Genomic DNA, 18,255 nt, shown 5'->3' with positions numbered 1-18,255 from the left:
ACGTACTACATGTTTTTTCTGCTCTTTATGACCACCCTTTGGGCAACTTTTGCTATTGTTGTCTGATCTTTAGCATTGGTTCTGAGCATGCATGTTTGTACTTTAGACTTTAGTCCGATGGACTTGTGTACATACGATCTGATTTGCCGACGTAGGACATTTGTTGCCAGAAAGTATGGCCCGGATTTACAAAGCACTTGCGCCAACGTATCTCGAGATACGCCGCGTAAGTGCAAATATGCGCCGTCGTATCTGTGCGCTGTGCCCACAAAACTAAGATACGCCTAAAAACAGGCTTCATTCCACCGACGTAACTTGCCTACGCCGGCGTAGTGTGGGCGCATATTTACGCTGGACGCATGTCGCGCTCCCATTGATTTTCTATTCAAATATGCAAATGAGGGAGATACGCCGATTCACAATCGTATTTGCGCCCGACCCAGGCTACGACTGGTGCGCGTAAGTTGTATGTATTGCGTAAAGTTATGCCCCATAAAGGAGGTGCAACTCAGCAGCATCCATGCAAAGGGATGCACCAGGGAACACAAGCCTGCGTATTTTACGTAGTTTACGTTGGACGTGAATATGACTAGGCGTAGGTTACGTTCACGCCGTAGGCAGTGATCCGGTGTATCTTAAGCAGTTGTTCCAACGTGATTGTGAGCATGCGCACTGAGATGCGTCCACGGGACGGCGCATGCGCCGTTCGTTATACGTATCTGTCTGGCGCTCGCCCCATCATTTGCATGGGGTCACGCCTCATTTGCATGGCTCACGCCCACAACCTACGCCGGCTTACGCCTAGGAAACCCAGCGCAGTTTTGGGAGGAAGTGCTTTGTGAATTCCATGCTTGCCTCTCTGCGCTGCGGCGTAGCGTAAAGGAGATACGCTACAGCGGCATAAATGTGCACCACTGTCTGTGAATCCAGGCCTTTGTCTGTTCTCACAGTGAACATTTGAATGATGAAAAAGCCAAAAAGTTTGTCCGATGGACATAGGCGTGCGCACAGGGTGTGCCAGGTGTGCCTGGGCACACCCTAATCACCCTGTGTGGTGCAGATTGCATCAAAATATACTGCGTTAATATGCAGTAACGCACAGAAAAATACAGCATTGAATGGCACGTAACACACTGAAATATACAACGTTAAACGTGCACTAATGCACAGAAATATGTTGCATTAAACGTGCAGTAACACACTGGAATATACTGCTTTAAACATGCAGTAACGCACAGAAATAGACCCCTAATTTTTCACTAAAGCTCTCTAATGGGGCTCCTAAAATAAAATAAATATATAATAAAAATAAAAAACTACTAACACTGTCCACTGCCCTACTGACACCAATCTCTGCCCTACTGACACCGTCCACCTCTCTGCTGACACCATCAGTATACTGTATATACACATGCAAATATGTTTGAGCTTTGGGGTGGACACCCTAATGCAAAACCTATGCCGATGGCGCGTGCACACGGCCGGCTTGTCCGCAAAAACAGGCTGTCAAAAAGTCTGATTGTTTGTACGGGCCTTCAGAAGGATTTTTCAGGAGATGGATAGAGTGAAAACACTGCAAGTGAAGTTAAACAAAAATATTTTGCAGGTGCATAAAAATCTGTAGTAACTAGAAATCTACAAATGACAAAGAATCCTCCCTGTGCTTACTTTTCAAAGGTCCTTCACTTTCTATAGACCAGACTTTTTTGATGGGTTCATGAGGGAACATTAGAGGATTAGTGGCATTGCATACATATACATGTAGGAAGCTAAACTGGAAGGAAGATAGATAGATAGATAGAGAGAGATATATATATATATATATATATATATATATATATATATATATAAAAACTAAAAGCCACATACCTGCACCAATTTCATCGCTTATTCCTGGAATGACATCATCTTCAATGTTTTCTGGCAGCTCTCCCTCCTCCAGCTTAGATTCAATCTTGCTAATGGTTTTTGTAAGGGAGAAGTCTGCAATATCTGTGGGGATTGCAACGTCATTGGCAGCTTGTGTGTTGGTAGTTTTCGGTCGAGGTCTTGAGAAAAAACAGAAACATGCCCTTCATTATAATGCACATGTCAGTGATAAGGAGGAGCAAAATCACAGTTGCAGATCAGAGGTATCACAAATACATTAGGATATACAGTATATTTATATATACACACACAGCAGGTAAAATAAGTATTAAACACGTCACCATTTTTCTAGGTAACGTATATACTCGAGTATAAGCCAAGTTTTTCAGCTGAAAATGCCCCCCTTGGCTTATACTCGAGTCACCTATTTGTGCCTGATCTCCCGGACTTTGAGAACCCGGTACCGGCCGGCCGTAGGTCCCCTGGACCCCAAACTTGGCACACTCTTTCTCTACAAGTATGCAAAGTTTGTTGTCTGGGGGACCTACGACCGGGGAGCACCAATTTTTCAAAGCCGGGTACCCCTTCCATAGACTCCCATGTAAAACTGTAATTTCTCCGGTGACTTTGGGGACCCGGTACCGGCCAGTCGTAGGTCCCCTGGACCCGGAACTTGGCACACATGTAGCCCCATTTCTCCTCTATAAGTGTGCAAAGCTTGTTGTCTGGGGGACCTATTTTTCAAAGCCGGGCACCCCTTCCATAGACTCCCATGTTAAACGTCAGTCTAGTCATGGACACAGTGAGGCATGGACACAGTGAGGCATGGACACAGTGAGGCATGGACACAGTGAGGCATGGACACAGTGAGGCATGGACACAGTGAGGCATGGACACAGTGAGGCATGGACACAGGCATATACTTGAGTCAATAAGTTTTTCCATTTTTTTGTGGTAAAATTAGGTGCCTCGGCTTATACTCGAGTATATACGGTTAATACATTTCTAATGGTGCGATTGACATGAAATTTTCACCACATCTCGGTAACAACCAGGGGAGGGCTGGCAGCCTTAGGCCTGGGGGGCAAGTCCAGTCAAGTGGCCCATTAAATCACCGAATCAGCTCACCTTCCATCTACTTTTTTTCTATTGAAAACCTGTGGCGTGCAAAAACTCAACCCGGTGCAGGAAAAATATGCACACACATAAAGAGGTGCAACAAAAAACTGTGATGGGTGCATCATCAATTGGTCCTCCGAAAAGGACCCAGCTCTGATCCCCCAGGGCGTTAGGGTCCTGACAGGGAAAAGAGTAAACTGTGGTCCATGCAGCCGAAGCCACATGGACCCAAACATCCTTGGAGGGACTTCCAAAACAGAACCCTCCTCGGTGAGGCTCCCCCGAAGGGAGACCCCATAAGAGCGGGCAAACTAAGCCAGAAGGCCATGTCCACCCACTCCCAAGACTTTCAGAGCAGGCCCGAGGACCAGCACCCTACTCATCACACATAAAGTGCAGTGCACCAACAAAAAAAAGATGTAACGTGACACACAGGGGAAAAAGAAAAAAGAAAGTGGGGGAGAAGGAAGGTGGGAGAAGTGAGTATAAAGTGACCAACGTGCAATACGTTGGCCGGCCCTCCGGCCAGGAAACAAAAATTCCCCTGGTCCTAGCCAAAAGGCTTGGCCCTAGAGGCAGGTGTTAAAAAGGTGTATGTGGAGATCAGTGACCAAGGTGCCACACGATGAGTGCCCCTCACACACTCGTGCAATGTATGGCACCCCTGGACTGCCACTCCAGGGGCACTATCTCCACAGGCTTTTCAACGGACCCTGACCCACGACCCGGACAGACACAGTCCCGTTCCCCAACCCCACCAGGAAGGTTTGGGAGCTCTGGAGGCTCAGGGAGAGTGCCCTTACGCCCCTTTCACTCCTTACCTAATTATACTCGAGAGGTACTAGCTACCCATTAGACCTTCCCCCTAAGGGTAGGGCCAAGGTTCCCTCTCGAGAAACTGGCAAGGCAGGGTTAGGAACTGCATCAAATCCAGGCCAGAAGGCCAGGGGCCCAGCCCTTCACCTTCGACCTCATGCCTCTCCGCTCAAACCAGAAAACTGATAAGAACAGATACTACACTTGATCTTAGCCAAAAGGTCGAGAAGTGATTTGGCACTGCGTCGCTTTAACTGACAAGTGCGCGGTCGTGCGACGTGGCTCCCAAACAAATTTGACGTCCTTTTTTTTCACACAAATAGAGCTTTATTTTGGTGGTATTTGATCCCCTCTGCGGTTATTTTTTGCGCTATAAACAAAAATAGAGCGACAATTTTGGAAAAAAATAAATATTTTTTACTTTTTGCTATAATAAATATCCCCAAAAACTTTTTATTCCCTTAGTTTAGGCTGATACGAATTATTCTACTAATTATGGTGGACACATTGGCGCTATTTTGGGACACTTCACATTTATACAGTGATCAGTGCTATAAAAATGCACCGATTACTGTGTAAATGTGACTGGCAGTGAAGGGGGTTAGGAAGGGGTTAAAGGGGTTGTAAAGGTACATTTTTTTTCCTCCCTTGGACTACAGCAGAGTCAGGACGCTCTCTACGTTACAGATAGAGAAGGAAGCTGTGTGTTAGTGGGTGGGCGCGATCCCGGAGCTCGCGGCAGGGGCGCACAGCAGCCGCCGTCACACGCACGCACGCCCACACGGCGGCAAATTTAAACTGACGTATATTTATGTTGATTTGACTGTCTGTGCCATTCTGACGATGTAAGTCTACAGGAGCCGGTCCTTAAGTGGTTAAACAAGCTTTAATATGCTTTTTCTTCTCTGTGGTGAGCGTGCATACAGGCCACGGCGGTTGAGTGCATTACTTATTGTTTTCTTTGAACAATTTTACCTGCCAATTCCAGGTCTTTCTGAAGCGCTCCACAAGTGGTCCTTGGCTCTTGGACAACTTTTCTGATAATTCTTTTCACTCCTCTGTCAGAAATCTTGCAAAGATTGGCCAGTTTATGTTCTGTCCACTTCCAGATTATGGTCCTAACAGTGCTCACTTCAGAAGTTTAGAAAACAATTCAGAAGTTTAGAAATCCTCCTGTAATGCAATGCCATCAGTATGTTTTGCAACAATAAGGTTGCAAAGTTCTTGCTTTTACCCATGAGATGTTTCTTGTGCGACACCCTTTTTTAAGCCATACGTTGATCCAGCCGATATTAACTTGCACTGGAAAAGGGAAGCATTGCTTTATAATTACTAATAGATTTCAGCTGGTGTCTTGGCTTTCCATGACTTTTTGCACCTCCCTTTCGTATTGTGTTGTTACCGACATGTGGTGAAAAAAATGGTGACGTGTTTAATACTTATTTTACCCGCTGTGTGTGTATATATATATATATATATATATACACACACACATACACACACACATACATATATATATACACACACACACACACAGTATATACAGTACAGACCAAAAGATTGGACACACATTCTCATTCAAAGAGTTTTCTTTATTTTCACGACTATGAAAATTGTAGATTCACACTGAAGGCATCAAAACTATGAATTAACACATGTGGAATTATACATAACAAAAAAGTGTGAAACAACTGAAAATATATTTCATATTCTAGGTTCTTCAAAGTAGCCACCTTTTGCAGCAGACACATCTCTAGAACTGTTAAGAGGAGACTGTGTGAATCAGGCCTTCATGGTAGAATATCTGCTAGGAAACCACTGCTAAAGAAAGGCAACAAGCAGAAGAGACTTGTTTGGGCTAAAGAACACAAGGAATGGACATTAGACCAGTGGAAATGTGTGCTTTGGTCTGATGAGTCCAAACTTGAGATCTTTGGTTCCAACCCCCGTGTCTTTGTGCGACGCAGAAAAGGTGAACGGATGAACTCTACGTGCCTGGTTCCCACCGTGAAGCATGGAGGAGGAGGTATGATGGTGTGGGGGTGCTTTGCTGGTGACACTGTTGGGGATTTATTCAAAATTGAAGGCATACTGAACCAGCATGGCTACCACAGCATCTTGCAGCGGCATGCTATTCCATCCGGAGAGGAGAGTGATGGGGTGCTGTGCCAGGTGACTACCTCTTGAAGCTCATCAAGAGAATGCCAAGAGTGTGCCAAGCAGTAATCAAAGCAAAAGGTGGCTACTTTGAAGAACCTAGAATATGAAATATATTTTCAGTTGTTTCACACTTTTTTGTTATGTAAAATTCCACATGTGTTAATTCATAGTTTTGATGCCTTCAGTGTGAATCTACCATTTTCATAGTCATGAAAATAAAGAAAACTCTTTGAATGAGAAGGTGTGTCCAAACTTTTTGTCTGTACTGTGTGTATATATATATATATATATATATATATATATATATATATATATATATATATATATATATATACACACACACACACACACACACACACAATATATATATATATATATATATACACATATATATACACACACACACACACACACACACACACACATATATATATATATTACACACATACATACACACACACTGTATGTATGCATGCATGCATATATATATATATGTGTGTGTGTGTGTTATATTTATTTTTTCCTTACCTAGGCATTTGTTTTTTCCCATTGTTTGCAGAAAATGGCCTGCTCCGAGCTGATGACTTTGTCGATTTTGGATTTGGTTTACTGTCATTCTGTAAAATTAAAGTAGTTACATTAGGCAGAAAGTCATAATTACAACATTTTACACTGTACAATTACATTGACCATGCGAGCCACCCTGTGTCCTCACAGATGTCTGCTGCTCTTGAAAGTCTTAGTTACCTCATACAATACTGTGTTAAATCAAAGTGGGTCCAAATTGACCTAATATGCAAGTATTCAAAATACTAACATAGAAAGCCATTCACAAATCTGCCCCAAGCTACATCACCGATCATGTCTCCAAATATCCAAACTGTGCTCTCCGCTGCCCTTAAGACCTTCTGTTCTTAAGCTTGTAATAACAATTATAATATTATTATTATTATTATGCATCTCAATACCCAAACAGAGAGTTGTAAGCAAAGTGTTGCTGATCTTTTACAGTATGCTACATTAAAGCGGAACTTCAATGTTTCATCTTTCCATCTGTTAAATCCTCTGCCCTTGCTGTTTTACCTTTGGATAGTAAAACATTTTTTTTCTGCTAGTAAATACCTTATACAGCCAACTCCCTGTTTCTTGTCAGGATCCTTTAAAAAACAGTTGTATACCCTGCTTTGTTATTTTTACCTACAGCGGGTGTCTTTTGAGACACCCGCTGCAGTGTCTCAAATGCTTGGCTTCAGCTTCCCGGTAGGTGGACTAGTGACATGGGCATGACTAGTGACATCCAGTGCACACACCTGCATGACTTCAACGCGTTTCACCGGAAACCCAGCTTCTTTAAGACGTATGGTTGTGGTTATCTGACTATAACCATATATCCAGCCGCTTCATTCGACCACCAAGAGAATGAAAAAATACCAAGTATGAAGAGAGGGTGGCTTATGCCATACCGGGTGCCCGGGAAGCCAATCACTGGGACCTAGTGATGTCATGTTGGAATAGGCAGCAGAAGAATCACTTAAGTGAATTTGTTGCTTTGCCCTGAATATGATTTTAACGTCCTTATTAAATTCATACAGAAAAGCACATCGAATCTAGATGGAAGCACATTAACCCACCAGTATGTTTCTGGAACGTGAGAGGAAATTGGATCACCCATAGGAAACCAATGCATCGCAGAAGAACATTCAAACTCCATGAAACATATCAACCTATTTCCTTCTCTGAGGTCGCAGATTTTTCTAGTTGCTAAGAAATCTAAATAAAATGGCCCTCAAGTATAAAATCAATGCTTTACATTTGAAAAACCTTGCATTCAAAAAAGAAAAAATCAAATTTTTATAAATCAAGCCTACAATTATATGCATACATGTGAACCATTTTCATACCATATTCCGCGGAAGGGTTAAGGTTGGTACTTCAGGGGACAAAAGATGCCTAACAAAAAAATAAATAAAAATTTAAGAAAAAAGATGGCATATCATTTTTTCATTATAATGATTTTGTGGTAAATGAAATTTTAATTTATACAAATTTTAAAATGGTTTTACATATTTATTTTTACACAATAAACATAACAAATAAACATTTAAGGCTCGGTTCACACTGCAGCGATGCGGGAACCCTGCAAAGCCAGTATGGTTTTCTGCATTGCATGTCTCCCGCCGACAGTTCACACTACTGTATCAATACAAAGTTAATGACACCCCTAGATCGGGTGAAAACTGTCAACTCAGACAGAAATCGGATCGCATGGGTGTGAACACCAAAACGCTTGTGCAGGACCACTTTTTTTGGTCTGGAGCAGACCAAAAAAAGGGTCCTGCACGAGTTTGGTCGGAATGTGATGCAAATTCAGCCATACAATCTGAATGGCTGAATTTGCATCACACAGACATCGCAGTGCGGTGCGAATCACATGCAGTGAACCGGCCCTTATACATGATTATACATGATAAAGAGTTTTTGGTGTACAATGGGTTTTTTTTAAGACACAGTCTAGTAGCAGCTTACATTGAGGTTCATTCTGAATTGCTGAAATCTCAGATGGAGCTAATGAACTGGTTACTGCTCTGATTTATTCTGTTATGTGTGTAAAGGTAAGGCTGGCTATAGATTATACAATTTTTTAGTTCAATTTTCCTTAAGGCAGACCATAGACGGCTCAAATCTTGGCCAGTTCAGCAGAAACGGGCCAAGATTTGAACCGACTATGGGCAGTTCGAAATGTACCAAGTTGATGATTCAACTTGGGTACAACCAGCCTGCCGGATTCATTTGCGATTATCGCTAGCAGTTGCTATAGCCGCTAGCAATAATCACTTTCTTCTCTTGACGAGGACAGCTTCCCCCGCTACCCAGCCGGGAGAATAAAATGGCTTGGCAGGAGGGATTCCCCTGTCAGCACTGTCTGTGTTCATGAGGAAATCGTCCAAATTTCTTTCCGACAACCCATGGCCGCAGGAAAGAAATTTTCACCGGCTATGGTCTATCTTAGATTTACCAAAACCTAAACACTTTCAAATTGTATGCTACAGGCAGTCACCAAGTTACGAACAGGTTAGGGACTGTAGGTTTGTTCTTAAGTCGAATATGATCGCAAGGAACAGCATGCGCAGAGCGGCAGATATGTTGTTTTCTAATGTTCCGTCAAATGTGCCAGCCGTTGAAAGGGTCCCGTTGAATGTGCCCGCCATCAAAAAGGTCCCATCGAATGTGTCCGCAATCAAAAAGTGGCCACGCAGCCTCCCGTTCGTAAATAGGAGTCGTTCGCAAGTCGGATGTTTGTAACTCGCGGACTCCCTGTATCAGGAAGGTCCTTGCACTATATAGTTAAAAGGTAAATCTAAAGGAAATTGAATAGGAAATTGTATAAAGTATGGCCAGCTTAAGCTTGAGCTTTTGAGCAATGTAAACAGGCGGTTTACATAAAAGAGTTTAGTAATTGAGTTTACATCTACTTAAAGTCAGACTCAGAAAATTTGCATTTTCAGAAGCCTATGTATTTCTCCCATCACATCTTTCCCTTAAATAATGCTATATCAAAGCTAAAGTCCCAACGTTGTTGACCTACACGGCATGTATATCTGAAAATGGATTGAAACTAGTCTGATCATCATAAAATGTGGTACTCTCTTCATTAGAACATTTTGTAAAATATCAAATCTGCAGCTACAGTTTTCATGCGAAAAGTCAAAAGGGGAGCAGGTAAAATATATTGTTTGGTTTTTAATCGCCGATAAATACATCTTCTATCCTTTTTTAAAAAATGCACAAAAAAAAAACTGAACTGCAAGCATTGCTTAAAGAAGTACAGCCAAAGCTTGTTTGGCTGTACTTCTCCTATGGAAACTCAGGAGTGCAGTTGGTTTTGCACTCCTGTGATCCGTTTTCAGCTGAGAGCAGGCTGAAGGCCGCTGTCGGCTGACGTCACAGAACCAGTCCAGGCTTGGGCAAGATCACGACAGTGAAGTCGGGATCTGCCCACATGCATGGACCGGCACCTGGCTCAGCCACCACAGCTTAGCGCTCCAAAGAGCAAGGGGGGTAGAGCAGTGTGAACTGAGCGATCTGCAGTGTTTGATCGCTTGGTTCTCAGTGTTAGAGCTAGTGTGGGACCAATGCTGCATCCAGGTAGGTAAGTATGATTAAAAAAAAAAAAAAAAAAAGAAGGGGAGGTTTAAAATTGATTATGCACTTTAATAATTCATCTATTCATCTAGTGTATGCAGGTTTATACAGTGGGGAAGTATGGCCAGAAAATAAGTCAGCACTAAGGCCCCGTACAGACGACCGAACATGTCTGCTGACCAGTTTCAGCAGACATGTTCGGTCGTGTGTAGGCCCGAGCGGGCAGGATTCCAGCAAACATTTGCCCGCCGGGCCTTTTCCCAGCGGGCAAATATTTCCGGACTTGTTTTAAAACAGCCCGCTGGAATCCTGTCCGCTCGGACATGTTCGGTCGTCTGTACAGACCTGCCGTACATGTCCGAGCGCCCGCCATCCCTCGCATGCGTCGAATGACTTTGACGCATGCGTGGAAGCATTTAACTGGCAGGGCCGCCCACGTCGCGGCGACGGCGCGGACACGCCCCGCGTATTGTTTACGCGCGGATTTCTGTATGATGGTGAGTACAGCCACCATACAGAAATCCCCGGGCATACATGTACGGTGAAAACTTAGGCTCGTCTGTACGCGGCCTAAGTCTTTACTCATTAGGATTGAAATGAAAAGTGGGTTCAATTCACCAAAAGTTATGATTTAAAGACCCCAATGATATGGAACATACAATACAAAATGTATTCAGATTAAAAGAAATGAGTATACAGTGAAACCTCGGATTGCGAGTAATGCGGTTTATGAGCGTTTCGCAATACCAGCCGTTTTAAAAAAAAAAATCCTGACTCTCTTTGCGAGCGTTTTCCCGCAAGACAAGCAGGATTCAAGCCTCTTGGGTGTTGCATTTGGCCAGAGATGCTGGGGCGCCGGTGCCGCTCGGATACGCAGCAGTAAGGAATGGTCTACTACCTTAGCGGTGCACTCCTGACTTCAACAGTGTGCATCTGTCACCTGGCCTCAGGTGACCTGACAGTACCCAATTCTTACGAGGTCTCCCCCGCTTGGGCCCAGACTTGGAGGGAAACCTCAGATAAAACCTCCTCAAAAGACGAGGCGCAAAAACATCAGATGCAGTGATCCAAGACCTCTCCTCAGGACCAAATCCATTCCAATGCACTAGGTACTGAAGAATGCCTTTACACAGCCGGGAATACAGAATTACTGTGAGGTCACTTGAGGCCAGGTGACAGATGCACACTGGAGGAGTCAGGAGTGCACCGTTAAGGTAGTGGACCATACCGGCTGACGTTGCAGATGGAGCTTTAGGTGGTTCAGGAAAGCAGGTCCACTGGAGCCCCAACACAGATCCCACTGTGAGCTAGAGCATAAGATTCCCCAGGGCGTGGAGTCTCTAGTGGTAAGGATGGACTGCTCTGCAACTGGTTCTAGGTCACGGCCCCCAGGGTCTCCCAGCTCATGCACACAATAGGCTACTGGGAGGATAGAGCGGAAGCAGCCCTCCAGGACAACAAGGGATAGTCAGGAAATAAGCCAAAGGTCGAGGAAACTAGCAGACAAGGATTAGACAAAGAGCACGCCAAAGGTCAGGGTATCAATCAGGCAGGGATAGGCAAAGAACAAGCCAAGATCGGTGAACAGAAACAGACGTAGAGCACACGGCAAGAAACACACAGGAAGCCAAACACACAATATTGATCAGCAAGGCTTGATTTACTGTGCACAAGTTAATATAGTATAGTCCTAGTTAGAGGCTGGGGTGGAGATATGCTTGAGGGAAGATTATTTAAGCATACAGGTGAACAGCGACTGGCCTCTAAGCTGAACACAACAGGATATACACATGAGGTGACGTCAGAACAGAATACACAGGAGGTGACGTCGATGGATGGCGCATGAACGTCCACCCACCCTAGGTAGAAGGGGGGAGGAGGGTCTGTGGCATGAATCTCAGCTCCCAGAAGGAATGGGAACCAGAGGGCTCTTAAACCAGATCACATGACACACCAAGTAGAACAAAGAAGGCTGTATATATACACACCAAGGGATGGGAGGTAACAGCCCCATCCTAAGGGTGTTGGCCCTAGAGAGAGGGGGAATTGAACAAATCAGCAATATAAGTATAATAACTAGATAAGTAGATGTTGTCAGACCTAGCTAGACCTAAACTAGGTGTTTCCATCCCGGTATTGCTATAAGAACAAGGAGAACAGTTGGGACTGTTGTTTAGCGGTGACCTGGTAAGGTCAATTGCCTCCATCCTTATCTACAGGTGATACTCAAAAAATTTGAATATCGTGCAAACGTTTTTTTTTATTTATTTTTTTCACTAATGTAACTTAAAAGGTGAAACTAATATATGAGATAAACTCATTACATGCAAAGCAAGATAGTTCAAGCCGCGATTTGTCATAATTGTGATGATTATGGCTTACAGCTCATGAGAACCCCAAATCCACAATCTCAGAAAATTTGAATATTACATGCAAGCAATAAAACAAGGATTGTATATAGAACAATAGCGGACCTCTGAAGAGTATAAGCATGCATATGTACTCAGTATTTGGTTTGGGCCACTTTTGCAGCAAATACTGCCTCAATGAGGCGTGGCATGGAAGCTATCAGCCTGAGGCACTGCTGAGATGTTATGAAAGACCAGGATGCTTTAATAGCGACCTTCAGCTCTTCCGCATTGTTCGGTCTCATGTCTCTCATCTTTCTCTAGGAAATGCCCCACAGGTCAGGCGAGTTTGCTGGCCAATTAAGCACAGTGATCCCATGGTCATTGAACCAGGTTTGGGTGCTTTTGGCAGTGTGGGCAGGTGCCAAGTCCTGCTGGAAAATGAAGTCAGCATCCCCATAGAGCAGTGGTTCTCAACCTGGGGGTCAAATGATAATTTGCCAGGGGTCACCAAATCCTGGGCTGTTCCTGAAACCTGCACCGCTCTCCCAACCTTTTCGTGGCTGCCCATCAGGGCAGCCACCCACTCAGCCACTTCACAGCAGGTTGGGGGGGGGGGCACAGACTAGAGGTCAGCTGACTGGTGAGGAATGTGAAGTGGGAGGGGCTGGAGGAGACCCCATATCCTGATTTTGGCATAGGTGTCAGTGCTGCGAGACACCACAGAGCAGAAGACACAGTGAGTAAAAGCACTGCCACTCATCCCACCCCCCCCCCCAACCAAGGAGTAAGAAAGGGAATAAAAATAGAGAATACACAGAAGGGAGGTGAAAAGAGGGGGAGGAACAAAGAAAAAGGGAGAGAAAGAATAAGAGAAAGAGCTAGAAAGACGGCTAGAGAGAGGGATGTGGAAAAAAGAAAAACCATAAATTAGGATAGAGAGAGATAAAAGAGAAAGAAAGGAGAAGAAAGAGAAAGAGTTGTACATCCTAAAATGTACCATAAGGGTTTTTAATACTGTACAAGAGGAAAGGACTTAATATCCGTCGGTTAGGGGCCTTGGGTACTGACAACCCACGCTACAAAAATAATTTTACTGTTGTTAGGGGTCCCCACAACTTGGGAAATTTTATTAAGGGGTCCTGACCCTAGAAAGGTTGAGAACCACTGCCATAGAGCCTGTCTACGGAAAGAAGAATGAAGTGCTGCAAAATCTCTTGGTAGACGGCTGCGGTGACCCCGGACTTAATGAAGCGCAGTGGACCAACACCAGCAGATGACATGGCTCCCCAAATCAACATAGACTGTGGAAACTTCACACTGGACTACAAGCATCTTGCAGTGTGTGCCTCTCAATTCTTCCTCCATACTCTGGGTTTTTGGTTTCCAAATGAGATGCAAAATTTGATCTCATCAGAAAAAAGAGAACTTTGGACCACTGAGCAACAGACAAGGTCTGTTTTTTCTTTAGCCCAGGTAAGACGCTTCTGACATTGTTCGTTGTTCAGGACAGGAGTGGCTTGACAAGACGAATACAACATGTGTGTGATGGCTCTTGATGCACTGACTCCAGCCTCAGTCCACTCCTTGTGAAAGTCCCCAACACTTTTGAATGGCCTTTTACTGACAATCCTACCCAGGCTGCGGTCATCCCTGCTGCTTGTGCACCTTTTTCTTCCACATAACTTTCTATTAATGTGCTTTAATACAGCACTTTGGGAACATCCAACTTCTTTTGCAATTACCTTTTTGAGGCTTTCCCTCCTTTATGGAAGGTGTCAATGATGGTTTTCTGCACAGCTGTCAGGTCAGCAGTCTTTTCCATGATTGTGATTCCTACTGAACCAGACTGAGAGACCATTTAAAGGCTCAGGAACCCTTTGCAGGTGTTATGGCTTAATTAGCTGATTATAGTTGGACACTTTGAGCCTAGAATATTCCACCTTTTCACAATATTCTAATTTTCTGAGATTGTGGATTTGGGGTTTTCATGAGCTGTAAACCATATTAATCACAATTACGACAAATCACAGCTTGAACTATCTTGCTTTGGATGTGATGAGTCTATCTCATATATTAGTTTCCCCTTTAAGTTGCATTAGTGAAATAAATAAACTTTTTCATGATATTCAAATTTTTCGAGCATCACCGGTATATGTCAAAAAAAAGGAGGGGGGGGGGATTGGGACTTTGAATGAAGCAAGTAGGTGTTTAAATTTCAGTTTAATATATAAATTAACATACAAACGCATAATCATGAGTGTATGTCCTCCTGTTCTTTACCGAGCACAGGACACTTTGCACGTTCATACTATAAAAACAAAAATATATATACCGTATTTATCGGCGTATAACATGCACTTTTTCCCCCTTAAATTCAGGGGAAAATCGCGTGTGCGTGTTATACGCCGATCCCTGCTGTCTGAGGGAAGAAGAGCGAGCGTCGCTGAATTACATAGAGCCGTGATCTCCTTCCTGTGTATACAGCGCTTCGTCACGCACAGCCACGCCTCCTGGCCCCTGTACTGTCTATCATATGAGCAGGGGCAGGAGATATGGCTGTGAGTGACGGAGCGCCGGGTACACAGGAAGGAGATGGCGGCTGTATGTAATTCAGTGGCGCTCACCTCCCCTCTTCCCTCGGAGACAGCATCAATGATCTTACACTAAAAAGGTGAGACTGCAGATGGGCACTGAACAGGCAGGGCATTTTGGTAAATTTATAGGCTGCAGATGGGCACAGATCAGGCTGCATTGAGGCTGCAGATGGGCACAGATCAGGCTGCATTGAGGCTGCAGATGGGCACAGATCAGGCTGCATTGATGCTCAGATACCATTATTTTGCTTCAAAGTGGATTATTAAAACAAAACATTTTTTCCTGAAACTTCCCTCTTAAGTTGGGGTGCGTGTTATACGCCGATAAATACAGTATATATTTTTCCAGAAAGTCCTGCATTGATGGTTTCAGCACCTATGGTCACTCTGACTACTTCAATTTCTTGCAATCTGTCTCCCCTGGATGTTTCTCTTGCTGGACAGCAGGCCATTCACACCACCTCAGCTCCCGTTGGAGATGCCCCCTTTGGGGGTCCCCGATCTACAGTGCCACACTTTCAGTCCAAATAGCAATTATATAATCAACGTTGCAAGTATGGAAGAGAGCGGGGTATTTTATTTGGTTTGATTTTATTTTATATGTTTTATGATTTTCCTTTTTTCCTTGGGTAGGATCAGACCATAAATCAACTCCTTCGATTTTATTTTTTATTGAACTCACGCGCATGCTCCTGAAGAGTGGATCAATCCATTAAAATTCATAGAGCTATTATATGCTGTGTTCCTATGATTCAATTAATATCTGTCAGTATGTATAGATTTTTGATATTGACCATTTATAATCATTTATAATCATGTGGCAACTCGTTTATATTGTATGCAAGGATATACATTTTTATGAATTGTACCAGTTATATAATTGTATTGGATATACACTCATGATTATGCATTTGTATGTTGATTTATTTATTAAACTGAAATGTATACACCTACTTGCTGCATTCAAAGTCCCAATCTCCTCTCCCCCCCTTTTTTCGACATATAGATAGGGATGATGGAGGCAATTGACCTTACCAGGTCACCGTCTCATATAAAAGGTCCCTATTCTAATTTTTCTGTGGAAAAACAGATGTAAATGGATGATCATCCGTTTACATATGCTTCCATCATCATCAGTTTTTTGGAACAGGTCAAAGCCTTATTTTTCTTCTGTAAAAATACAGATCAGACGAAAAACTGATGTAAAAAAAAACCTCACCTCAAGTGGTTAAGGACTCTAGCTGGTGGATGTAAAGAACTGATGACAAACTGATGTAAACTTCATCCATTTTTTTCCTTGAAAAAAGTGACTAAACTAAGGAAACGAATGGTCCACACGTGTGAAAGTGGCCTTAAGCCTTGTACACACAATCAGATTTTCATTGGACAATGCGTAGGACTTTTGTCTGAAGGGCGTTGGCCAGGAACTTGTATTGCATACAAACGGCAAAGAATTGTCGACCAACAAACAGAAACTATGTGTTTTTTCAGCTCTTTAGCGCCACCCTTTGGACAACTTCTGCTAATGTTGTGTTATGGTGAGCATTGCTTCTGAGCATGCGTGTTTGTACTTTGGTGTTTTGTCCAAAGGACTTGTGCACACACGATCAGATAATCTGACAAACGCACATTTGTTGGCAGACAATTTGAAAGCGTGCTATCCACATTTGTCTGTGGAAAATCCGACAACAAATGTCCGATGGAGCATACAAATGGTCGGATTTTCCGATAACAGCCTGTCATTACACAATTCCCGTCAGATAATCCAATCGTGTGTACGAGGCTTTAGACATAGCCTCCATCAATAACATTTCTCCCTGTCATCTACCACTGTTTCTCTTTTTAATTTTTTTCTCTTTTTATCGTTTTCTTTCTTTGTTTCTCACCAGTTTCAGATCCGGCTTCTTTTTTCTTGAAACTCTACTTATAAGGACAACATTCTGGAGTCATATTTCTCTGCTGCAGACTAAAGCCTGAATACAGATTTACTTTTTTATTCAATAACAGTTGAACCTGCTAAGCATGCTGTATATAGCACCAGTTATGTACAGTATACAATAGTGAGTCCCAGTAGCAGGATGGGGACTTCCTGTCCTGCTCCTGAAGATTGAGTTGGGCTGGACACTGCTCAGTCCTTCACATGCAGCTTTGTACTCTATGAATGAATACAAAGATTCCTCTGACTGGCTGAGGCAGAGAGGTGGCCAGTTGATGTCATGATCTTCACTTCAGAGGAAGCTTTGTATATACAGTTTATACAGAGTTCACCCAGCAGACAAAATAGTTTTTTGTTTGAGTCAGCTTAGACTATACAAATGTGGATGGTAATGTAGCGCTACGTGTGAGCCAAAAAGCAATGGCTGTATACACCTAATGGGGTGTGACCATATATTGTGACACAAAGGATGTAATGGCAAAAATTGCACCACAACAAAATGTGAAATTAAAATCAATAAAGTGAATATAAACAACAATGTAATGTAGTGTCCATAAACAATAAAACGATGAAGATGTCATGAGATGGTGAGGAACTTCCCAACAGAAATCTTCAAATATGAGGTGGAATACATATGCGCTTACCGCAACTGTTGGACCCAAATGTCGTACGACAGTGGATCGATCGAGCTTGGAATGTCCCACAGAGATGTCACCGGAAGTCCAGAAGGAAATAGAGTCTACCTCCTAGGTAGTCAGATGTTGTCAATCCAGGAAAGGGCAGGAAAACCAGATGTTCATCGGCCACCGACTACTCCAATACTAAAGATCCTAGTAGTAAACCTTGGGTATGGCAATCATAAAAGATCCTCCAAGCATCCAAACACGATCTGGTTCAGGTAAGTGAGAACCCTGGCATGGGCACTGGAAACCAACTGGAGAGGGCTCAAAAAAACCTTATCTTCCACAAATTCATATACGACATTTGGGTCCAACAGTTGCGGTAAGCGCATATGTATTCCACCTCATATTTGAAGATTTCTGTTGGGAAGTTCCTCACCATCTCATGACATCTTCATCGTTTTATTGTTTATGGACACTACATTACATTGTTGTTTATATTGTTCACTTTATTGATTTTAATTTCACATTTTGTTGTGGTGCAATTTTTGCCATTACATCCTTTGTGTCACAATATATGGTCACACCCCATTAGGTGTATACAGCCATTGCTTTTTGGCTCACACGTAGCGCTACATTACCATCCA

General features: G+C 43.2%; 1 protein-coding gene and 1 pseudogene across 1 annotated transcript in view; both read right to left on the bottom strand.

The window, feature by feature from the left end:
* Window positions 1–18,255, bottom strand: part of TEX9 (testis expressed 9) — a 94,358-nt gene that overhangs the window by 59,343 nt on the left and 16,760 nt on the right. The window contains exons 5-7 of the mRNA XM_040342739.1: window positions 7,866–7,914; window positions 6,493–6,581; window positions 1,870–2,048 (exon numbers count right to left, since the gene is read on the bottom strand). Coding sequence (XP_040198673.1) covers window positions 1,870–2,048; window positions 6,493–6,581; window positions 7,866–7,914 — 317 coding nt within the window. The remainder of the gene's footprint in view (window positions 1–1,869; window positions 2,049–6,492; window positions 6,582–7,865; window positions 7,915–18,255) is intronic.
* On the bottom strand, window positions 3,880–4,038 carry LOC120933957 (annotated as a pseudogene).

Source organism: Rana temporaria, chromosome 3 (assembly GCF_905171775.1).
Source record: "Rana temporaria chromosome 3, aRanTem1.1, whole genome shotgun sequence".
Taxonomy (NCBI): Eukaryota; Metazoa; Chordata; class Amphibia; order Anura; family Ranidae; genus Rana; species Rana temporaria.
Note: the sequence above shows the minus strand (reverse complement) of the source record. Positions and strands in the feature narration are given on the sequence as shown.